The sequence below is a fragment of the Ptychodera flava genome, chromosome 6, assembly GCF_041260155.1.
Source record: "Ptychodera flava strain L36383 chromosome 6, AS_Pfla_20210202, whole genome shotgun sequence".
Lineage (NCBI taxonomy): Eukaryota > Metazoa > Hemichordata > Enteropneusta > Ptychoderidae > Ptychodera > Ptychodera flava.
The window spans coordinates 15,861,234-15,886,961 of NC_091933.1; the positions used below are offsets into that span (position 1 = coordinate 15,861,234).

The 25,728-nt window shown below is 38.9% G+C and overlaps 3 protein-coding genes across 3 annotated transcripts; all 3 read right to left on the reverse strand.

Annotated features, from left to right (window-relative positions):
• Positions 1-1,662: 1,662 nt before the first annotated feature.
• LOC139134277 (organic cation transporter protein-like) lies at positions 1,663-6,418 on the reverse strand. Its single transcript, XM_070701178.1, has 4 exons — positions 4,374-6,418; positions 3,871-3,979; positions 3,385-3,591; positions 1,663-2,653 (listed from the first exon to the last, which is right to left on the reverse strand). The coding sequence occupies exons 2-4, from the start codon at positions 3,948-3,950 to the stop codon at positions 2,488-2,490; spliced, it is 453 nt and encodes a 150-aa protein (XP_070557279.1). The 5' UTR covers positions 3,951-3,979; positions 4,374-6,418; the 3' UTR covers positions 1,663-2,487.
• Positions 4,354-12,529, reverse strand: LOC139134217 (organic cation transporter protein-like). Its single transcript, XM_070701130.1, has 7 exons — positions 12,257-12,529; positions 11,572-11,675; positions 10,679-10,833; positions 7,402-7,573; positions 5,181-5,352; positions 4,860-4,867; positions 4,354-4,582 (listed from the first exon to the last, which is right to left on the reverse strand). Exons 1-7 carry the CDS (start codon positions 12,527-12,529, stop codon positions 4,354-4,356), a joined length of 1,113 nt encoding a protein of 370 aa, XP_070557231.1.
• Positions 12,530-14,435: 1,906 nt separating this feature from the next.
• Positions 14,436-24,335, reverse strand: LOC139134968 (organic cation transporter protein-like). The gene is made up of 10 exons (XM_070702088.1): positions 23,691-24,335; positions 23,177-23,280; positions 22,299-22,453; positions 20,618-20,789; positions 20,026-20,197; positions 19,573-19,649; positions 18,957-19,165; positions 17,466-17,574; positions 16,989-17,198; positions 14,436-16,134 (listed from the first exon to the last, which is right to left on the reverse strand). Exons 1-10 carry the CDS (start codon positions 24,069-24,071, stop codon positions 15,975-15,977), a joined length of 1,749 nt encoding a protein of 582 aa, XP_070558189.1. The 5' UTR covers positions 24,072-24,335; the 3' UTR covers positions 14,436-15,974.
• Positions 24,336-25,728: the final 1,393 nt, after the last annotated feature.

Below are 25,728 nucleotides of genomic sequence, written 5' to 3' on the forward strand. Positions count from 1 at the left end.
TTGGGCAAAGTATCGCAAATTAAGTAACAGACTAAAAAGTTTTGTGTCTCAGAAATATAATAATTTTCTTCCCAATTTATCCAACCAAATACATGCAAAACCTAAGTGTTTTTAGGGCTTTTATGGAGCCAAAACAAAAATACATAACCTGCCCAGTATTTTAAAAGGAAAGGGAAGAGACGTATCACTGCTTTTGATAAAGCGCAACTTTTTAATGAAAACTTCTTCTCATCCTTTAATCGTAACAGTACAAACAGTGATTCATGTTTAATTGACGAAGCCGAACCAAATCCTGATTTAGGGTATATTACTTTCACGATGTGTTCAAACTTCTTGTTAATTTAGATCCTAACAAGGCTATTGGAAATGACAACATGTCTCCTCGCCTTTTAATTTAGTATGCAAGGGAATTGGCGCCTTCTTTGTGTGACCTTTTTAATAGGTCCTTAAAACTTTGGAAAGTGCCCTCACAATGGAAATTAGTCTAATTCTATAGAAATTAGTCTAATTATATCTATAATTAGTCTAATTATAGAGCGGTTTTCCTTGTTAAGTTCAGTTAGCAAAGTGATTGAAAGACGTATTTTCAATAAGGCTTATCCTGTATTGTCAGATCCTATTTACAACTTACAACATGGATTCTGTAAAGGAAAGTCATGTAGTATACAGCTTGCGCGGATTGTTCATGAAATTGGTTAAGTGTTAGACAGGGGGCGTCAGGTAGACTTGCTCTATCTTGACTTCTCCAAGGCTTTCGACAAAGTATCTCACGATAAATTGTTGCATAAAATACAGTTGTTTGGTTTCAATGGCATGCTTTTAAATTGGATATCAGATTACTAATCACAAAGAAAAGAGAGTAATGTTGAGGGAGAATACTCAGACTGGTTGCCTGTTCCTTCAGGAGTTCCTCAGGAATCTATTTTGGGTCCACTTTTATTTTTGTCATGTGTTAATGACATGCCCATCTGTGTATCTCGTCAGACTACTCTAGCTCTCCTTGCTGATGATTCAAAATTCTTTCGTGCTATCAAAGTTCAGCAAGATTGTGTTGAACTCCAAGGTGACATGCCTTTCAATCCAACAAAGTGTAATGTTCTCAGGTTTACAAGATCCAGAAACCCCTTGAACTTTGAGTATGTTATGAATGGCAAATGTTAAGAGTCTGTTAAGAAATATTGTGATTTAGGTGTTGATTTTACATCCAACCTAGACTAGAACACCCATATCGATCGTATTGATGTGAAGCCCCACAGATCACTTCGTATGGTAAAGCGTACTTGTGGTTATAAATGTGACACAAAAACTATTAGAGCTCTGTATTATTCACTAATTCGTAGCCACCTGGAGTATGGGAGTGTTGTTTGAATGGCGCATTCTAAACGATGTCTAGTTAAACTAGAAAAAATCTAGAAAGCGGCGACTAGATACATGCTCAGTTATCCTACTGGTGTTGATTGTAAACAGAGATTAGTTTCTGTCAACCTTTTACCCTTGTCATTTCGCAGAGAGGTTCTTGATCTTATCTTCTTTCATAAATCTATTCCTGGATTATATACTATGAACATACACAAGTTTGTTAAGCTTTCATCTTCTTACATTCATACCCGTGTAAGTGCTGATTCAACTACATTACGATTAAATCGTTCAAATATCTTTCTTACCGTCACCTCATTTTAATCGCATAGCCAATTTATGGAATACTTTACCAAGGGTATTTAGGACCATTACTTCAACGCTTACATTAAACGAACAATAAAAAATGGTATTGGAACAAATTTCATAGTTCATTTGATCCTCAGAACACTTGTACATGGACAATCCACTGCATTTGTAGTAAATGTAGACCTATATAAATTTGGTTGTTTTAAAAAATTTCATTGTTTTTAATTTCAATTTAAATTGTTGTATACTCTACGTCAGCTTTTTCTTTTGCTCGTTGTGTAGTGTGCTCTGGGGGACTGACTTTGTATAGATGTTTTGCACCTGTGTTGGTTACCCAATGCTATGTAGACCTGTTTTAGTGTACGGTGGATAAATCTTAATAACTAATAAAATAGAATCGGGAATGGTAGACTGAAAGATTCTGCCCTGTGAAGGCGCTCACACACACGGTTGAATCTTTCAGTCCACAAGGATGGAAGACTGGAGAGTTAATGCTAACTATTACAAATGTCATACAACACTAAGACGCTATAGCTTTCTCATTACAGAAGATAATCACTCAAATGAGGAAGAGGGCAAACAAGTGCTCTAAGGATCTGTATATCGGTGATAGCCAATTATCCTGGCCATTTTTCAGAACAAAATCTTTTCACTTCTCGAAGAGAAAAAAATGTGCTAAGGTTTCATTCTTTTGACTGTCGTTTTATGTATTTTACATGTTAATGTAATTTCACGAAAGTATATGAGCATCGCAGAGAAGCGTACACTTGAACTGATCTCTTCAGGTCATGCTCCTGTCAGACCAGCTTCCAACTGACTCAGTCAAGAGTCCAATGTCAAGATGCGAAAGATTCCATGTTCTAGACTCTTCTCTATCTTATCTGATATTTCCTCGGCTTCACTCAACTTCGATGGCTTCAGTTGGCGGTTGTCACATGTGATTTCTTCTTCTAATTTCCTTTCTCCTTCCAAGCTGACTGCTTTGTTTCTACAGATATACAGAAATTGGTGTTTATCTATAATAGTATAAATAAACAAGATTTGAACTAATTGGGGAGCATCGGATCCTTACGTTTTTGAAATTTCTCAAAGGCGTTGGTTGCCTTGTAGCTGAATGTTGCAATATTACAAATTACTCATAAAAGAAGTGCATGGTTAAAGAGGAAAGCAGATGAGCTTACATTTGCAGATTAAACCGACATTAGTTCAATATCCAATAACCCCAAATTACTCCCAATCTTGTTAATAATAATTTATTCTCATATATATCATTTAAAAAACTATTTGCGACAATTAAACACTACCGTCTGAAAAATAGTTGCCATGGACACTAATTGAGTTCAACCGCATACCTAGAATGACATGGATCTACAGTTAGTATTTAAAATGGCGATTATTACAGGAAAATCGATGAAATAGAGAGGAAGAGACAGATATTGCTATATTTGCAGAGAAACCACAAATATTAGGCAACGAAAACACATTATACCTAGATAATTGTGAAATATAATAAAACGAAGACTACCAGAATAAGTTACAGTCAAATTGAATATAATTGCAAATTTAAGAAATAACTTTTCAATTGTTGTTTTTCAAGTACTGCTTCTCAGGATCCAATACAGAAGGTTTTACTCTCAATGTCTACCCCACCCCCGTGTTACGGTGTAACTCTGACCTCTGCCATGTGAGTCCTTCTCCAGAGTTCGAAGCGATACTTACGTTCCAAAGAATTCCCCCTCTCGTAATTTTTCGGGTAATTTCTTATTCTTTGTCTCCGGTAGGAGTGCCAGTAGTCCAGATATCATTGACGTCACACCCATGACAACAAACGGCATTGGAGCCAAGATTACGTCTAGAAGTATGACATAGGGAGATATGATGCTACCAACGCGGGCTGACATAGACGACATACCCATACCAGCATTTCTAAAAGAAACAGCGTGTGCAATTTATTGTGACGTTTCAGTAATCGTTTACTGAGTCAAAAAGTTATCGAGTATCCATTATTTTTCTTAAAAAGTATCAAACAACTGCTCTCTGATGGTGTTTGATGTCAAAATTTGCGGATGCTCTCACTGTAGGTTTGCTATACTTCAACTGATGCATGGTATTAAAAGACCTGAAAATAAGTCAGCCAACATGAGTGCCAAGATTTTATATATGTCGTTTTACCCGCTGCTGATAACATTCAACCCATGTACATACCTCACAACCGTGGGATAAATTTCTGCTGCGTACAGATACACTATCGTAAATGTCGCTGCAATGCAGAGTTTGGCTACCATAGCAACAGCAACTGAGACTTCCTCGATTTCTAGAGGATAAAATTAAAATGTAAAGTCATCAGTAAAATGCTTATAATATAAAACGTTTATTCCATCATATTGTCACCGGTTTCTGTCATATAAGTGCGAATATCAAAGTAAATATATCAAAAGAGGGAAGTGTGATGACATGCATACACATTCGTTCCAGAATTCCAGACTGTTTTTGGTTGCAGATTATTTGCACCCTTTTTGTAATAACGTAACGCTGCAAGCTTTTTTGTGACCATCTCCTGATAAATTTTTAAATGGCTTATCCCTCATCGCGTCATGCGATCACTATAAAGTGAAGGGGGTGTAAAATCAACGGGGCAGACAGTGTCATAACATCATATACATGCAACGCGAGTATCGTATTGGTCGTTCATAAGTACCGGTACTTACCCGGTGGAACACTGAGTATCAGTGCCAGTCCGCCAACGAATGCAAACCCACATAACGACCAGCGTCGGCCGATGACTTGCAGTGATCCCCAAGCCAACAAACGACCGGGGATCTCAACAAGGCCCGCAAGTATGAACGTTGTATATGGGTTGTTTCCGATCTGGTCGGTGTTTAGAGATATCCCATAATACACAAAACTACAGGCAAACCTGAAAGAATACGTATGAAAACAGTCTCAATTAAAATACAATACCCGTGTTGTAAATGCTTAAAACGCAGCCTCTATTATAGTCCATTCGTTAAGTTGCAATTAGAACACATACTTTACTCGGATGATTTTCACCTGTTTCATTCAGTCCATCTTCTGCATAATTGAATGAACTTTGGCGATCGAAAAGAAACAAAAAGTGAACTTGCCAGTTAAAACACATGATAAGCGCTCGAAAACGAAGTTTCGGTGTTCTGAAAATATCCATCAAAGTGTACTGTCGTTCCTGGGAAGAAATGAAAACGCATGAAGAAAACAAGAAACAGCTTTTGGTACTAACTTATGGTAAACAATGCAAATATGAATGGATGATAATGTTATGTTTTCTTCCGAATAGATTTAATGTAATTTTTCAACTGAATCATGTATATCGGATTGCAATCGATTAAAAAGTGCGTATTTCACAGTGGTTTTGATTACCCAAATGTTGAGACTGTGATTCTAACGAGAGAATTTCGGACAAAGGAAATATCTTTACCATAGTTTTGTGTATCTCTACGAAGAAAACAAGTACAAGATTGTCGAAACTGAGTTTATACCTGTACTTTTGATTCCACAGCCGGCGATTTATCCTGTGTTTCTTTGTCTTCTTCCAATATATTTCCCGGTAATAATGTTTTCTTGTTGAACTTCGCAAATGTTTGTAAGACCTTCTCAGCTTTGCCGTATTTATGTTTCTGTATCAGCCACATCGGACTCTCCGTGATAAAACTGCAGGGTGGAAATTAACATCATAGGAAACGAAACCAAACAACGACGACAACCACAAAGGTGATTCAGGGTGACCTACTTGGTCGTCAAAATGTATCTAAAATTGCGGTATAAATTTGATCATGTCATTCGGACCTAGCTGAATGGATATGTACAAACTTTGGGTGTTTTCGAAGACCTTCGTTTAAATCACAACAATCCGCACTTTCAAACAGACTTGAACTCAGTATCTGCTGTATCTTTGATTAGGGAGAATTCGTTTTTTTACGCGGAGGAGGTGGGAGTTCAATGGAAATCGGGGGGCTGACTTTTACGAAACCGTTTTTAGGGGGGTCAAATTTTACAATCACTGATTGGCAGGGGGAGTATTTCAAATTTTACGAAGGTTTGTATAGAGTTATGGCAAAAATAATTTATTATTGAATTGCACTGTAGTCTATGAGGAAAGTATGACTATATTTTTAACGCAAAACCAGCTAAGTCTGTGTATATGTAGACACTTGATTGTTGATATTAATGTACTGGAATACGATGGTTGGATCAAAAGTTTTGAGCCTAACTATCAAGTCCTACTGGAGTAAATGTCTGTGCTATTTTATTTTCAACATAGTCCCCCTTGCGGTCCACACATTTCTGTCAACGGTGCTGCAGCGTTTGGATCCCCGCTTTGTAAAAGGATTCATCTTGGTCGTCAAAATAGTCCTGAATGACGAATATCACGTCATCATCATCGTCAAAGTGATTCCCAGCTAATTGTTTCTTCATGTTGGGAAGAGATGAAAGTCTGAGGGTGCTAGGTCAGGAGAGTATGGTAGGTGTAGAACGAGTTTGAAGCCGCAGTCACGCACTGTTGCTATGGCAATGACTGACTTGTGGGATGGAGCATTGTCCTGATGGAACAAGACACCTTTTTTCTCAACTTTCCCCGTCGTTTTTTTGATAGCCTCCCGTAAGTCTTGTATCAGCAGTCAAATACACAGGGAACTGAAAATAAACCATACCAGTCAGTTAGTCATCTGAAGAGTTGAAATAAATGCAAACCAAGCTTCATTGATCTGACATCGCTCCTTCATAGTTATGCTCAAACCTTTTCATCCAACGCTCGTAGACTATGGTGGTTGCAGGTGCATGTGTAAGCGATAAATTGATTTTGGAATTTCACCAAAATGTTGATTCCCTATACATTTTGGTCTGTGAGGAAATTATGAATAATTTTACAATAAAAAACTAGCTAATATGTGCCTTTATAAATGTTTGACAATTCATATAAATGAACGTGATGAGAATATTATGTTTGAAAGAGCAGATGTGAAAACAAATATGATGTTGGAATCTCACCCAAAGGATTATTTGTAAAGTTCAAAAATGATTCTTTGAAAGTTTAAAGGTCAAATGGGAAATTATATGTCAATTGAGTTATTATTGATATGGACTGTGACATCTTGGGGAGGGTTGCTGTGTTTTTGTGCATGGAAATCGGGATGGGTAACTCTTTTTTCTTGCAAACACTTTTGTAGCTGTGGGTCCATAGCTGTGGTGTTTTCAGACGGGATTTCTGCCTTTTACGGGCTGATTTTGACTTTTACGACTTTCAACCCCGACGCGGGGTTAAAAGTCGTAAAAGTCAAAACTAGCCCGTAAAAGGCAGAAATCCCGTCTGAAAACACCACAGCTATGGACCCACAGCTAACACTTTTGAAGAGCCCAATTTTTCACCCCAGCGCCAGAGGGTGCAAAGGGTTAATGAATCAAATCTGATGAAATTTGAGGGGGTTCACATTTCACAATTGATGAATTTGGGGGGTCAAATTTTAGAAATTCATTTGAAGGGGATCGCTTTTTGCATTTCATTTGTCGTTTAAGTTCCACCGACCCCCTCTCCCCGTAAAAACGAATGCTCCCTTACTTCAAATGTTTCGTTTGGTTCCTCCTATCGACTCGCCCTAGTTTTAAATGGTTTGCAAACATGAGCACATGAATAATTCGTTGTCGCCGAAGTCTTGCATCGGGGATGGCCTCTGCAAAAGCAACTGTGCATATATGACTTACAATAAAGATGGTAAAAACAGGATCCACGACAAGCCTGCTATTAATTGTATCAGTCTCCAGTTACCATGACACAACAGAGCGATGACGCCGAACAGCATGTAACACACACTGAAACCAACGTGGAGGACTGCGTTGCACATCGTCCTGTATTCCGAACTAACAATTTCCAAGACTATTAAGGAAGAAGAACAAGAAATTTAAAGTTTACCAGAATAATTTGGTGTGAACGACTCTATGTGGTACATGTATTATTGCGTCCGATATGTCTGAAAAAGACAACCAATCACGGTGTAAATGTTCCAGGGAGTCCTTGACAGGCAACATATTACTCAAAAGGAATTTTTGAATTCATTTTCAAGGATTTGCCGCCGTCTCAGTGACTTTCCGCGTCTGTGAATATGATGTTGAATGTCGTCCATTGACCACCGTAAGAAAATAAAGCTGCGTGGTCTCATTGTGCTGAATGTGTGCACTCGTGACCAAAGGGTCATAAGGTGTACTTACTCAATTCAAAAGTTGAAATATGTCATGTCATAAATGGAACGTTGGTGATGGGCAAATATAATATGGTCTGTCATCATAGCATACCTCTGTCATCATAGCATACATCATAGCATACATCATAGCATACATCATAGCATACATCATAGCATATAGCTCTGTCATCATGGCATACAAATACCTATAAATGCACAATGCTAAACTATGTCAGAATATGTACCAAATTCGCGCATATATATTATACCTCTGTCGTACACCCGGGCCCTTCAGCTGTACGACCTCGGTCTACAAAACCCGTATCAGGGCCGTAAAGATTGATATTGCACAAAAAGTATACAGCAATGTGCGTTCACATTATTGCCTCAACATCTTTAAACAATATCCAGTGACACCCCTTATATGCAGTCGCTATCGCTGGTTCAGATGTTTCGTGAACTGATCAAAATCTCGTAGTATACCCGTTGCTGAGCTGGTTTTTTTTGCTTTTCTGTCATAGCATTACATTTAAATTTTAGTGTGAAGGGTCAAAAAGGAAATTTAGTCTAGCTAAGAGCTCACGTCTGTTCCAACCGTGCTATATTGCGAATATAGCACGGTTATTTTTATGTCTCGACCAATCAGATCGCAGTATTTGCGCCATATACTGATATGATGTAATACACTATAAATAGACGAATGCAACACTCTGAACGCAAATTGTATGCTATACTACAACTGCGCGAATTTGGCATAAATTTTGAACATCTTTAGGATAAAAGCGCAGTTAGGAATTATGTGAGTACACCATGATGACCGAATTATAATATTTCAGTATAATTCCCTGGACCTTGTCAAGTATGCTACCACGGAAGTACCCGGTAGACTATACCATTAATTTTTAGGGGTGCCTAGTAGGTGTGAGGGGCTGAATATAGCCGTCAGACTACACGTTTACCAAGTACAACTACATGCTAGTTCAATAAGTCATATATTCTCTCTTCTAAACACTCTTAACTAAGTTCAACAACATACTAGTTCAAGAAATCCTACATGGGAACAGGTTATTTAAAGTCGTTAGAACTTTCTTGTGTTCATGCAAATTGTACAGATACATTTGCCTAAGGGAGCGTTCAGTTATTACGGCCGGGGTGGACCGGCAAAATCCAGGGGGGGTCACCTCAAATTTGAAAACTGCAAAGGGGGGGGGGGGGTCATGTATTTTTCAAACAACTGAGAGGGAGGGGGTCACTTAATTTTCATAAGCATCCGTCCCGTCAAAAAGCAGTTACAGTGTTCAGAAATATTCTGGGAGATAAAAATACCGCAATGATACGGTGTCGCTCAGATTTAATCAGAATTGAAAAACTATTACATAATTTTCTCATACACTATCATGTATAGTGAATCAACATTATCAACAGCTGATTATCAATTAAATCTAAATATCAAAATTTTCTACACACACGCTTCCGCAAAAATATTGCGACCCACCTGTAATTTCTGTCCAATCCCTTTGAGGGGTAATTTAAAATTATAGCAAGTCAGAAGGGGAAAATGTGAACATTAAAACTTTGTGAGTTTGTAAGGAGGGTCATTTGAAAATATCTGAGAATCTTTTTTTTTATCCTATTCCCCCCGCCCGAGGTGTTTGTGTGTGCAGCTTTACTCAAGCAATAGGGGGGGGGGGGGTCATAAAATTTTTGTCATCTTAAAAGGGGGGTGGGGTCATCAATTTTTTGGTGCAATGGGTAGGGGGTTCACTTATTTTGACTGATGTGCAGGAAGAATTTGCCGGCCCACCCCCGGCCATAATAACTGAACGCTCCCTAAGTTGAACTACGTACTGTGGTTCAACTACACTAACAAGTGCTGCTGTAATATGATGTGTGAAGAAAGGTGCCAAAAGGAATAGGTATACTTCACGGCAAAAAGGGGTGCTACTCAACTACAAACGTTGTTGTAGAATTGTGAAATGGGGTGCCAAACGGCAAAAGACATTACAGGACAATAAAATTTACATGGAGTGAATATTTCTTTCACATATTCAGAAATAGCAAATTTTCAAAAGATGATCACTGGTCTCTTTGCCTTCAGTGCTAGTGCCATTCTTGCAGTAATTGGAAAGAAACTGTCCTATGACTTTTTTCCATTCCTCAATGATTGAAACAACTACTGCCACAAGCGCACTTCCATTAGTACGTATATTGAGCCCCTCCCAACCGTCGGTCACCAATAAAAAAATGGTACAGTCCGCCGGGTTCTTCTGTGGCAGCATACTTGACAAGGTCAAAATTCCTAATTAATTAATAATATGAAGAAATTAATCTTTTATCATGATTAATTATGTTTTATAACCTCGTGACCGGACAATTATGTTTGTGCAACAAATGTTGAAATTAAGCTGTACTTGGGCACGTACAACTATATCTGAATCGCAGAAATTGCTGTTTTACTGATCCTCGAAAATTAATAGAGATTGTCACTGGATAATGTTGAATTGTAATTTAGAGCACGGCTACTCTTGCACCAGCGAGCATGTGAAAAGTTACTAACTAAAGTGAACGCTCTAAAGTTACACGTACGTTGAGAGACATCGCAGACAAAATTCCAATATTCGATAACTTTACTGCATGTTAAGACATCTGGTGTATATGTGGGAGTCATCGGCCCATAAGTTGCTGTGGTTTTATACTGTAAACTTGATTTGAAATGGTATTCTACTCCCTACTGCAATGTAAATAAACGGTTTAGTCGAAAGCAAGAAGCAAATAAAGAACTTGAAATCCTGAGAACTTACTCAAGATATTTCCAGTGACCAAAAGGGGGTGTGGAAGAGCACCCAAGAGAAACTGGCCGATCACAAACGTGGCATATGTCTGTGTAAATGAGGTCAGCACTCCCGTAACTATCGTCAGCACCAAGGTCGTGAAGAAAATTGGCCTCCTTCCAAAGCTGGTGAATTAAAGTAAGAACCGACACGTCAAATCGACTGACTCGTGTGACTTAACAATAAATCACACCACACTGTCACCAAACGTATATTAATAAGGTACAAACTTTGTCGAGTGCATACATAAAAGGAAAGATCTGTCTTGAAGTAGGGTTCTCACAAACATAGATCAGCTTGTCCTTATACTGTTATTGAGCAGTTAACGGTGCACCTTTCCGTTTAACTACACTGCATTTTGCCCCTCAAGAATTTTTTTTCTAGGTGTCTCTGCAGGAAGACTGATTCACCGAGACGGAAAAGTGCTTATTGTCGGTGTGTCGCCTTTTTATCTGTTTCCGTTTCTCTGTGTCTCTGTCAGTCTGTCATGCTACGTCCATTTCCCCTTTATAATTTCATGTGTGAGTCTGCCTGTCTGACTCGTTGGATCTCTCTCTAATCTCTTACTTAATAAGAAAGTCTGAATCTAGCTCACTGCCTTCTTGAATGATATGATTCACGTGACATAATGATCTAAAATGTACGTCGCCAACTTTCCACCAGTAGTGCGCGGTATCTGTCAGACAGGTCGACAAAGACGCATTTGAAAATATACCGATTTCGTGGGCATAATAACTTTCTGAAGTAATTTCCATTTATCTCCGACTTCATTTTGGGTCTGTATGGACAGAATACCTTATATGAAAGTGATAGCTTTCTATAACACTGTAGGGGCACTTGTGGCAAAGCGTGAAGACACTTACATATCAGACAGCTGCCCAAATATGATGACACCAACCAGATTACCGACGGGAACAATAGACTTGGAGAGCTGACGCATCCAACCATTGTCAAAGACTAGATTATACTTGAGAAAACAATCGCAACACATAAAGAAAAGTTATATCATTCTTTAAAGTTATAAAGTGGATTTCAATGGTATCCCCTCCCTTTACTTAAACGGTTTAATTGCAACCTCTGGTCACTTGACCACACACTGCTCTAATTCCACAAACACTGCCTAGGATAGGATAGTATAGGATAGGATAGAATAGGATAGGATAGGATAGGATAAATAATGTATATAGCGCCTCGTATCTATCAGCAATGTTTACTGGCGCTTTACACTAGTTCACAGGTAAGCTCTCTTGAAGAAATGAGTCTCTAGCCTTATTCCCATATCGTGTTGAACGTATCATGGGGTACTGCAGTAAATCAAGACAGTCCGCATCTCGTGATATACTGATGTCTGCGCTTAAATCGACGATCATGTAAGAACTAATTATAAAGCACGTTTTGAAGTAGATTCACAAGGTATCGTACCTTTCACTTCCCTATGAATATATAAGGTATCAACTACCATCTTCCATCATACCACTGTCAGAAGTACGCCGTCGTTATTTCATGTTACGATAGTTACATTAAACAAACTTGAATCTCGATTCTCACCTCAAATACAACAGTGCTGCCATACCAGGTTTTATCATACACCCATCCCTGGTCGCAGCTGACTGTCTCGTCGCTCTGAGGCGAGCAGACCCCGGCCGAAACTCCCTGAGAAACATTGACGTCATACCGCTTACATTTGTCCCAAGAAATGTCATCTCCTTCCAGTGAATAGGGAATGGTGCAGTTCTTCAGGGGTGACTGGTCGACGTAAGTCTGATTATGGTATACTTTACAGTAGTGGTCAGCTGAAGCGCTGTAGAAGGTGTTGCCCATTTTGAAGAAAGCTGTACTGCCGGTTATCACCGAAAGGATAATCAGATGCAGTCTTTGATAGATACCAAACCCTCCCACACTTTTGATTGTGTCTTCAAACTGCTTCATTGCTCAGCGTGTACAAGAAAACGTCACTATCAAATATCTGGACGATCCATCGAACGAGTGAACTGAAATGAGGTGTTGTCGATATACCCCTAAAAAAACTTGGCAATGAAGAAAATATTTGTCGTTTCTGGTAATATTTTTGCCTCGATTGTGCCTTTTGGTGCGATTGTTCCAACTAAGGCATATTGATTTTGAAGCCCACGGTCTTTAAGAAAGGACTCACTGGAATGAGAGATCAAAAGATGTTAAAACACCGATTTGTTCGTTGACAGAGTGCATTGTTGCAAATCTACAGCTGATAAAGTAAAACCTTCAAGGACATTGACGCCGCACTGTTCGTACTTGTTGAATTGTTGTCAGAAACAAAGACCCGATTTAGAATGGCTATCATAGTCATAACTCAATGTTCACCCAAAGTCTGCAATCTTGCAAACAAGATAAGGAGAATGAAGTTCAGGTGATACTATACTCTCTCACTGTCCTAACTTGTTTACTTAGGAGCCTTTTCACTTGCGACGCCAGCTCGTAACCTAGCTTCGCTTGGCTCAGTCGTTGAGGACGCAAGTAAAAGACTCCCGCCACGTAAGCTGGTAAGGACTGTGAGAGAGTCTAGTTATATACCAAAAGTGTACTGCGATGCCTTAGTGATGAAACTTCACCAATACATTCCATGTTCAGATACCCAGTAAATGTAACTTGTTGAATACTCTAGGACTACCATTATGACTTTCAATCTTTACAAAAGTGAGACAGTGAAGACTTCATTGTACTCCACAGGATTATAATGAGGCAGGTAATCAGTGTTAATTATTGTTAAAATTTGAGAGTTTGAATATCTGTCCCCGAGGCACATTGTATCTGAATGTAGAATGTATTTCAATTCAACTGTGTTAAGGTTCAGCTTATTTGACTCTGTCTTTCCTGAGATGGTACAAATATAAAACTTGCAGGGGCCATCTTGCCTTGATGGTCCCTCAGGTTGAGGTACGTGTACATTGTGACACTATTCAAAGCCGAATCACTGAGTGATATCACTACGCATATAATGAATATTCATGAGATAGATATAAATTAGTCCAAGACAATAGGTCTCGCATCCAAATCCTTATACAATAGGCTATGTTATTGAACGAAGTTATGAGGCTTTAAATATTATAACATAAACTGCCGTTCAAGTGACGTCACTGAAGTCTTGAATATGCAATGAATTGAAACATGTCGGCTGTGTTCAATGAGCAAGTCGTATATTGCTGTTGCTGTAGTTCAATTAAGGTAGTATGTGCCTGGAAACTATAAGACTGAAAGTTTTGCTCTGACTTTTTAATTTCATTTCAAAAATTCTTGTTTGAGAAGCCAAACTACTAAGAAAATGTTTTTCCCCAACTTGCTTATATGTTTTAATCTTTGTCAGCATTGGTGGTCCGTCGGCTTGAGGTACGATACACCATTAACTGCCGTTAAGGTGACGCCACTTAAGTCTTGCATTGATTTCTGTTCACAGGAAAGAGTGACAGAAATCATGAAGAACAAAGGTCACTCTTGAAACAGGTGAAACAAGTAACTTTGTTGATTGAGCTATATACAGTAGAGCGGGCACTGAAATAGTCAAGTTAATGGTAGAGTGTACTTGTCTATCGTTATTTCAGTTTCATTCTAAATGAACCGTATGTCAGGAACTCTTTGCTCCTTATTCCGTACTCAAGTTACAGCTTAGCTGTATTTTTTAATTACAAACTTTGACAATATCTATCCCGTGTTGAAGGTTTGAAGATCAAAAGATCAAACACACACGGTAAACTGAATCAATAGAAAATACATGTAATTCTGCCAATGTTTATCCCTTGTATCAGCTGTACTCTATTTTATAATTATAACTTGCAATGCATGTTTCAGCAAAGCTGAACTTGATTGAATTTGTGTACAGTAATCTTTGAGAACCACAAGAATTGTCATCATTGAAAATTAAGAAAGAATTTATGTTTAAGTGATGTATTTTGCTTATTTTATTTGTACATTTGAAACAGTTGCGTCATATATAAAACAGAATAGTATACAAATTGTATGACTCAACAGCTGAATAATTCATCGTTTCCATTCATTTACTAATAATGTGTACTACACTCAGTGTAGTCAATATCCGCTGGGTTGAAACAGAATTTGTAAATGATTGAATTACTGCAAAGTCAGTTTAGAGGCTTTAATTCTAAATTTGGTTGTTACTTTTATAGTTTTTTTCACACAGAGTGATAAGTCAAAGTAGCTTTGTCTTAATTTAGTGCAGATATTATCTTTGGTTCCACTGGTTCCACCAATTTTCTTCATGAGAGGGCACTGCTAGATAGCATTGTATTATTGAAAATGTTACATTTTGTATGATACGTATACGTAAGTGAGTAATAATTTAAATCTTGGTAAATTTTAGTTTTCCGCAAACAAAACTTGCATCCAATTGGACAACAAATTCATGTGAAGTACTCTGATCGGCCAATCAGCTTTCATGGAGTGACATTTCATCATTAGTTACTGTGTCTTATGTTGAACAAGCAATTGTAAAACTATTTCTAGTTCATAATGTACTTTGATAAATTACTTTGATAAGACTTTCAAAAGACAGCAAAGGATTTTAACACAATGTGAGTAATCATATGCCAACAGAAGTAATGTGATAACCAGGGAAGGTACATGAAAAGATTCAGTCATGTGAGGGCGCTCCGCGACCTTCGGAGCACCTGTACACTGCTGAATCTTTCAGTCTACAAGGGTAGTAGAGGACTGTAGCTTTCATGCTGGATGTTACAAATGTCATTCAACATGACCAAAGCGCCATCGTTTGCGTTTTTTCAATGATGCTACTTTGTTCTAGTTTTGTTTTGCCTGTTCTTTTTCAAAAGAACGCGTCAGTTATAAATGGCAATAATAGCATTTCCTGTATAACTAGACCTAAAGCTATAAGCACACATAAAAAAATCACCGTAGGTGAACTTCCCCTTTAACAATATGGCAACAGCTTTCGCACCATGAAAATATCACTCAAATGAGGAACAACACTAACAAGTGTCCCAAGAATTTCTGTATTGAGTGATAGCCAGTTATTCCGGCCATTTTTCAGAAACAAAATATTTTCTCTTGTCGGAAAGCAAAAAAAGAAATCCGTTTTCTTCTTCTAGCAATCGTTCTATATTTTTTAAAAAGTGCAAAAAACGTTAGGTGATGCAGAAAAAAGCATATCCGCATCATAAAGAAAAGTATGCTGGAACCGAAGTCTGCCAATTATGATCCTGTGGGACTAACTTTTAACTGACTCAGTCAAGAGTCCAGTGTAAAGATGCAAAAGATTTCATTGGTATGCTTCATTCACTGTTCCAAGTTCCGTACTCTTCTCTGTCTTATCTGAGGTTTCCTCAGCTTCACTCAACTTCGATGGCTTCAATTCGTGGGCGTCATTTGTGATCTTGTCTTCTAATTCACTTTCTCCTTCCAAGCTGACTGCTTTGCTTCTACAGAAATATAGAAATTGGTATGTATCCAATAGAATAAATAAAAAGAAATCTCATATATATCATTCGAAAACAATGTGTGATAATGGAAACACTACCATTTAGAACAGTTCGTCGCGTTGTAACGAGAATAAGACTGAAAAATAGTTGCCAATGGCACAAATTGAGTTCAGCCTCATATTTAGAATGACATTAATCTACAGTTTGTATTTAAAATGCGACCAGTACAGGGAATCTATGAAAAAGGCAAGAAGAAACAAATAAAGCTATATTTGCAGAGGACCCATAATTAATAAGTAACGAAAACAGGAGTATACCTAGAAGATTGTAAAATATAATAAAATGAAAACTACCAGTGTAAGTTATGGTCAAATTCGGTATAATTACAAATTTAACAAATAACTTATCAATTCTTGTTTAACTCTATATCTAGGAGAGAATATTTTAATACCTTCTGGAATGGTGTTCCACACCACAGTGCCAACGAATTTGATTGATGTTTGTTCTAAAATGATTCTTACAATTGTTTTAGCTGTCTTACAGTCATCCATATCAAAGAAATCGTGGAACAGTACCAGGTTTGCACGAATGAGATGAAGTAGTACAGAACACTCAAAAGCTTTCTTGATAACACCACAAATTCGAAGTAAAAGCGCATTTCCTGATATTGCACCATCTACGTCATCTACTTTTATTTTGAACTGGAACGTATAGGGAAATTCAAGTACTGGTTCTCAGGAGCCAACACGGAAGGTTTTACTCCAAATATCGCCCCAACCCCGCAGTACGGTGTAATTCTGATCTCTGCCATGGGAAACCGAAATTTTGTCTCTAGAGTTCGAAGCGATACTTACGTTCCAAAGAATTCCCCCTCTCGTAATGTTTCGGGTAATTTCTTATTCTTTGTCTCCGGCAGAAGGAGTGCCAGTAGTCCAGATATCATTGACGTCACACCCATGACAACAAACGGCATTGGAGCCCAGATTACGTCGAGAAGCATGACGTAGGGAGATATGATGCTACCAACGCGGGCTGACATAGACGACATACCCATACCAGCATTTCTTAAAAAGAAACAGTGTGCGCAATTAATTATGACGGTGTATCAATAATCTTTTACTGAGTGAACAAAATTATCGAATATGCGGGTTTTTGTCCTGAAAAAGTATCGAACTATACTACTTTCCAAATTTGATGCTTTCTCTGTAGGTTTGCTATTCTTCAACTATTGATGCATGGTATTGAAAGACCTGAAAGTAAGTGAGCCGGCATGATTACCACGATTTTAGTGGTTTTATTTGACGTGGTTAACATTAAGCCCATGTACATACCTCACAACCGTTGGATAGATTTCTGCTGCGTACAGATACACTATCGTAAATGTCGCCGCAATGCAGAGTTTGGCTACCATGGCAATAGCAACTGAGACTTCCTCGATTTCTAGAGGATAAAATGTAACATCGGTAAAATGATCATAGTATCAACGTTTATTCCATCGATTTGTCACCGGTGTCTATCATATAAGTGCGAATATCAAAGAAAATATATCAAAAGTGGGTAGCATGTCATGCATACACATTCATTCCAGAATTCCTGGTCATTTGAACCCTTTTTGTAAAAACGTAACGCTGCAAGTTTGTTGTGACTCACCCCTCAAGATCTTAATAAATGGTTTATCCCTCATCGCGTCATACGATCACGATAAGATAAAAAAGGGAGCGTTAAAATCAACGGGGCGGACAGTGTCTTTACAGCATATACATACAACACAAGTATCGTATTGGTCGTTCAGAAGTACTTAGGGACCGTTCAGTTTTTACGGCCGGGGGGGGGGGCGGCAAATTCCAGGGGGGGGGGGTCATCGTAATTTTGGAATCCGCAAAGGGGGGTCATCACTGTTTCACTGGTAGGAAAGGGGGGGTCACCACATTTTCAAAAACATAATACCAACAATAAAGTTCACTTTATGCCATGGCCATGATCGACCCTCTTTACCGGCGGGCCGCCTTCGGCGGCCCACTACAATAAATATACATTATGTATTACCCATGACCCTCTTAACGGGCAGACGCCTTTGGCGGCCCACTCCAATTAGGTTTACTTCATGCAATGGCCATGATCCGACCCTCTTTACCGGCGGGCCGCCTGCGGTGGCCCACTACAATAAATTGACTTTATGTAATACCCCAAGGCAATCTTACTGTAAAATTCCCAATTGAAGCCGCGGCTTGTATTAGAAACATTTTTGAGGGACCCCTGGGATCACGCACTGAATAATGGTAATGGCCGCGCGCCTTCAGCGGCCCTGTCCAGTAAAGTATCCTTTATGCAATAGCCATGATCGACCCTCTTTACCGGCCGGCCACCTTTGGTGGCCCACTAGAATAAAGTTGACTTTACGTAATGGCCCATGACCCTCTTAACTGGAGGGCTGCCTTTGGCGAACCACTCCAATAAAGTTTACTTTATACAATGTCCATGGACATGAGTTGTCTATGGAAATGAAGTTAAAAATGCCTTACAGTCGTCCTAATTAACAGACGTTTCAATGGATGTGGCTGAGAAGTTTGTGCATTGGCATCTCTGCTACATGAATAAAGTGCGCCGCGTACCAGAGTTCAAATCCAAACCATGCGGATAAATTTGACATATGGGTTTTGGTTATTTTTCAGGGGGGGGGGTTCATCAATTTTTTTCGTCTGACATAGGGGGGGGGGTCATCTTTTTTTCACAAAAAATGCAGGGGGGTTCTATATTTTTTTGGACACCGACGACAAGATTTTGCCGGCCCCCCAGGCCGTAAAAACTGAACGCTCCCTTACCCGGTGGAACACTGAGTATCAGAGCCAGTCCGCCAACGAATGCAAACCCACATAACGACCAGCGTCGCCCGATGACTTGCAGTAATCCCCAGGCCAACAAACGACCAGGGATCTCAACAAGGCCCGCTAGTATAAACGTTGTGTATGGGTTGTTTCCAATCTGGTCGGTGTTGAGAGATATCCCATAATACACAAAACTACAGGCAAACCTGTACAAATCGATATGAAAACAGTCCAAATTAAAATACAATATTCATGTTGTAAATGGCTCTATTATTGCCCATTCGTGCAGGCGGGAATACCATATCAAATATGTTGATATATTTTCTTCGAATGAAAAGCATCGGATAAATAAATAATAAAAGAGTGTAGACCAAAGTAGACTTCTACCTATTTTAACTGTCATCGTAAACAGTTCATTTTAAAAAAGATGACTGCTTTTTAAAACTTCAATTATCTTTTTAAAATTAGTGTTTTTATCCATTTGTCACAATTTGGACACATACTTCACTCGGTCGATTTTCACCTGTTTCATTCAGGCCACCCTGAGCATAATCTGTACTTTTGGGTGAATTTTAGAGCGCGAACAATCTCCCTCCCAAGATAATAAACCTACCAGTTAAAACACATGATAAGCGCCCGAAAACGAAGTCTCGGTGTTCTGAAAATATCCACCAATGTGTGCTGTCTTTCCTGGAAAGAAATATTGGGGAATGGACACGATTGAAGAAAAAAATAAGAACTTTGGTACAAACTTAGAGTTAAATCGTACGAAATATCAATAGATCATAATGTAACATGATATGCCTTTCAAAAACCCAGATTTCATGTAACTTTCAAATCGAATCCTGTGTATGAGATAGTAATCCATAGAAAAGGCACGAGCTTTACAATGGTTTTGGTTACCCTAACATCCACTTTGTACAAGAAAGTTTCATTGCCAGGAACAAAGTCGAGAATGTGATTCGAGTGAGAGTAGTTTGGACAAGAAAATAAATTTACCATGGTTCTATCCCTATGAAGAAAACTGGTGAGAGAAAGGTACAAAATTGTCGAAACCGTGTTATACCTTTATTTCTGATTCCACAGCCGGCGATTTATCATGTGCTTCTTTGTCTTCTTGAAATATATTTCCCGGTAATAATGTTTTCTTGTTGAATTTCGCAAATGTTTGTAGGACCTTCTCAGCTTTGCCGTATTTATGTTTCTGTATCAACCACATCGGACTCTCCGTGATAAAACTGCAGAGTGTGAAATTAACATCATAGGAAAGAAACCAACAAGCGACAACAACAATAACAAGGGTGATTCGGGGTGACCTACTTGGTCGTCAAATTGTGTTTACTACATTACATCAGTGGTATAAATGCGATCAAGTCACTAGGACCTAGCTGAGTGAGTTCGCACAAACTTTTGTTGTCTTCGAAGACTTTCGTTTAAATCACAACTATCCGCACATTTACACTTGAACTCAATATCTGCTGTATCTTTGATATTTCAAATGATTGTGCTTTGCCCGTTCGTTTAGTCCTCCCATCGACTCAAGCTAGCTTTAAATGGTTTGCAAACATGAGCACACGAGTAATTCGTGTCGCCGAAGTCTTGCATCGGGGATGACCTCTTCAAAAACAAATGTGCCACACACTGCATATACGACTTACAAGAAAGATGGCAAAAACAGGATCCACGACAAGCCTGCTATTAATTGTATCAGTCTCCAGTTACCATGACACAACAGAGCGATGACGCCGAACAGCATGTAACACACACTGAAACCAACGTGGAGGACTGCGTTGCACATCGTTCTGTATTCCAAACTGACAATTTCCAAGACTATTGGGGAAGAAGAGCGAGAAAGTTTACCAGAATAATTTGCTGTAAATGACTCTGTGTCTTACATGTGTTATTGCGTCCGATACGTCTGAAAAAGACAGCCAATGGCGGTGTAAATCGTCTCAGAGAGTCCTTGACAGGCAACATAGCATTCTGAAAAAATTCTGAGTTAAGATCAAGGATTTGCTGCCGTCTCAGTGACTTTTCACGTCTATGAATATGATGTTGAGTGTCGTTCATTGACCTGGGTAAGTAAAGAAGCTGCGTGGTCTCAGTGCTGAATGTGTGCACACGTGACTAAAAGCTCATAAGGTCAATTCAAAAGTTGAAATACTTCATGTTGTTCAGTCATAAATTAAAACATTGGTAATAAGCAAACGTAATATGCTTTGTCATCATAGCATACTTCCATAAAAAATTATAAGTGCACAATCCTAAACTATGTCAGTATATGTACCTAATTCGCGCAGTTGTAAAATTTGCGCAGTTCTATTATTATATACCTCGGTCGTACGCTCAGGGCAGTACGACCTAGGTCCACAAAACCCGTATCAGGGCCGTAAAGATTGATATCGCACACAAAGTGTACAGTGGTGCGCGTTCACATTGTTGCCTCTACGCCTTTAAACAACATCAATTGATAGTAAACCACGAGATTTTGACCAGTTCAAGAAACATATGCACGAGCGATAGCGAGTGCATATAAGAAGTAGAGTGAACTGCTCAAAATTTCGTGTTGTACCCGTTGCTGACGTGGTTTATTGCTATTATATCTAAACATTGCAATTTTGGCGTTAAACGTCAAAAAATATTTTCCTCTGGCTGAGAGCTCGTGCCTGTTCCAGTCGTGTTATATTGCGAATATAGCACGGTTATGTTTACGTCTCGCCCAATCAGATCGCAGTATTTGTGCCACCAATATACTGGTATAGACGAATGCAACACTGTGAACGCACATTGTATGCTATACTACAACACCGCGAATTCGATATAAATTCTTAATATCTTGAGGATTAAAGTACAGTTAGGAATTATGTGAGTATACCATGAAGACCGAAATGCAACATATTTAGCATGATATCCTACATGTAAATTGATCAATAATAAAAAGAAATTGATCTTTGCTCATGATTGATTATGCAATGTGTTATGACCCCGTAAGCTGAAAATTATGTTTGTCCAAGATATGTTGAAATCAAATGTTGGATTATGTTGGATTGTAACACAGAGCATGACCACCCCGGCGACTGCGTGAAAAGTTACTGACTAAAATGAACGCTCTACAGTTACACGTACGTTGTGAGACATCGCAGACAACTTCCAATATTCGATAACTTAACTGCATGTTAAGACATCTGGTGTATAGGTAGGAGTCATCGTCCAGGAAGTTGCTGTTAAGGGTTATCTGTTGTAAACCTAACTCGAAATATTTTTATTTTCCCTACTGTAAATAAATGGTTTACTCGGAAACAAGAAGTAAATAAAGAGCTTGAAATGCTGAGAACTTACTCAAGACATTTCCAGTGACGAAGAGGGAGTGTGGAAGAGCACCCAAGAGAAACTGGCCGATCACAAACATGGCATATGTCTGTGCAAATGACGTCAGCACTCCCGTAACTATCGCCAGCACCAAGGTTATGAAGAAAATTGGCCTCCTTCCAAAGCTGGTGAATTAAAGTAAGAACCGACACTTGAAATCGAATGACTCGTAAATCGCACCGCACTCTTTGCCCAACATATATTAATACAAACTCTGTCGAGTCTAGTAGTAGAGTTCTCACAAACATAAAACACCTTACTGTTATTGAACAATTAACGGTGCACCTTTCCGTTTTACTTATTATCACTTTCTTTGATCCCTCGAAGAATCTTTTTTCTGGGTGTCTGTGCAGTAAGACAGATCACTGTGACAGAAAAGTGCTGATTGTCGGTTTGTCGCTTTTTTCTCTATTTCTGTTTCTCTGTCAGTCCGTCGTGCTATCTCCATTTCCTTTTTATAACTTCACCCCGAGTCAGTGTGAGTCTGCCTGTCTGACTCGTATCTCTCCGTAATCGCTTAATCACGAAGAAGTTTAAATCTAGGTCACTGCCTTCTTGAATGATTGGATTCACGTGACATAATAATCAAACAAGTACGTCGCCAACTCTCCACCAGAAGTGCGTGGTATCTTTCAGACAGTTCGACAAAGCCGCATTTAAAAATATGTGGGCATAACAACTTTCTGAAGTAATTTCTACTTTCCTCCGATTTCTATTTTGGTCCTATATGGACGCGTAATAACTGAACGAAAAATGATGGCTTTCTATGACTCTGTGTAAAGACACCTATAGCACTGTCCCTCCACACACGAGGGACTGTGCTTAAAGTAAAGCGAGAAGACACTTACATATCGGACAGCTGCCCAAATATGATGACACCAACCAGGTTACCAAGGGGAACAATAGACTTTGAAAGCTGACGCATCCAACCATTGTCACAGACTAGATTATACTTTGAGAAAACGATAGCAACACATGAAGAAAAGTTATATCGTTGTTAAAAGTTATAAAGTATATTACAATGGTATACCCTCCCTCTACTTAAACGCTTTAATTGCAACCTCAGATCACGTGACCACACACTGCTGTTATTCCACAAACACTGCCTATCTCCTATCGCCATGAACTATAAATCAAGCTGGTCCGCACCTCGTGATATACTGATGTCTGCGCTTTAATCGACGATTATGTAAGAACTAATTACGAAAAAAGTTTTGATTCACAAGGTATCGTACCTTACACTTCCCTATGAATATATAAGGCATCAACTGCCATCTTCCATCATACCACTGTCAGATGTACGCTGTCGTTATTTCATGTTTATGATAGTTACATTAAACAAACTTGAATCTCGATTCTTACCTCAAATACAACAGTGCTGTCATACCAGGTTTTATCATAGACCCATCCTTGATCGCAGTTGATCGTCTCTTCGCTTCGAGGCGAGCAGACCTCGTCCGAAATTCCTTGAGAAACGTTCACGTCATACCGCTGACATTTGTCCCAAGAAATGTCTCCCCCTCCCAGTGAATAGGGAATGGTGCAGTTCTTCAGTGATGACTGGTCGACGTAAGTCTGGTTGTCGTATACTTTACAGTAGTGGTCAGCTGAAGCGCTGTAGAAGGTGTTGCCCATCTGGAAGAAAGCTGTACTGCCGGTGATCACCCAAAGAATAATCAGATGCAGTCTTTGATAGATACCAAACCCTCCCACACTTTTGATTGTGTCTTCAAACTGCTTCATTGCTCAGCGTGTATAAGAAAACGCCACTGTCAAAGACCTGAACGTTGCATCGAATGAGTGAACGGAAATGAGGTGTTGTCGATGTACCTCTAACAAAACTGGGCAATGAAGAAATTTCTGTTGTTTCTGCTAAAATTTTGGCCTCAAGTGTGGCTTTTGGTGCGACTGTTCCAACTGAAGCTTATTAATTTTGAAGTCCGCGATTCTTAAGGAAGGACTCACTTGAATAAGAGATCAACGGATGCCCATAGACCGATTCGTTCGTTGACAGAGTGCATTGTCGCAAATCTACAGCTGATAAAATAAAACTTTCAACGACATTGGCGCTGCACCGTTCGTTCTGGTTGAATTTTAGCCAGAAACAGAGACCCGATTTACAATGGCCATTATAATCATAACTCATTGTTCACCCGAAGTACGTAATCTTGCAAACAAGATAAGGAGATCGAAGTCCTGGTTGATACTACACTCTCTCGCTGTCCTCACTGGCTTAATTAGGAGCCTTTTCACTTGCGACGCCAGCTCGCAACCTAGCTTCGCTCGGCTCAGTAAAAGACTCCCGCCACGTAAGCTGGTAAGGACTGTGAGAGAGTCTAGTTATATACTAAAAGTGTACTGCGATGCCTTAATGATGAAACTTCACCGATACATTTCATGTTCAGATACCCAGTAAAGATAACTTGTTGAATGCATGAGAGTATATCTTTATGACTCGCAGTACAAATTTGCAGCTTCATCGATTGATATATATATATATATATATATATATATATATATATATATATATATATATATATATATATATATATATATACATATACATATATATACAATGGTTAGCCATAATCCGGCAATCTTATTGGCTGGAGCCGGGGTTTATATTCTCAACAAGAAGACCTGCGCGGTGAGTAACATTTTTGAGCTCGAGTAAATTTCGAGCTCCAGCTAAATGTCGAACAAGTGCACGCCTGCCCCTTCTGAAACGTTCTTGTAAGAGTTTGTGTTGAGACTGGGCGCCTCAACCCTCGTTCCAACTGCGGTCCTAAATAACGGAGCGTTCAGTTATTATGGCCGGGGCTGGGCCGGCAAATTCTTCCTGCGCATCAGTCAAAATAAGTGAACCCCTACCCATTGCACCAAAAAAATTGATGACCCCCCTTTTAAGATGACAAAAATTTCATGACCCCCCCGACATTGCTTGAGTAAAGCTGCACACACATACACCTCTGGAGGGGGGGGGGGCGATAGAATCTCCCAAAAAAGATTCTCAGATTTTTTCAAATGACCCTCCTTACAAACTCAAAAGGTGTTAATGTTCAAATTTCCCCTTCTGACTTGCTATAATTTTAATAGTTAGACTAGGATGGTTAAAGGTTGATATTTATGCAAGAAATTGGATTTTGGAATTTCACCAAAATGTTGATTCACTATACATGAGAAAACTATGAATACTTTTTACAATGCTAGACTAAATTAATTTGTGCTTTTATAGGCGTTTGATAATTGATACAAATATACTTGATTCAAATAGGGTATTTGAAAGTTCAGATGTTGATAACAATTATGATATTGAAATTTCACCTAAAAGTATAATTTCATTTTTCATGGTACTAGCTACTAGTCTACAGGTAACTAAATATTTCCCTGACAAAACTTG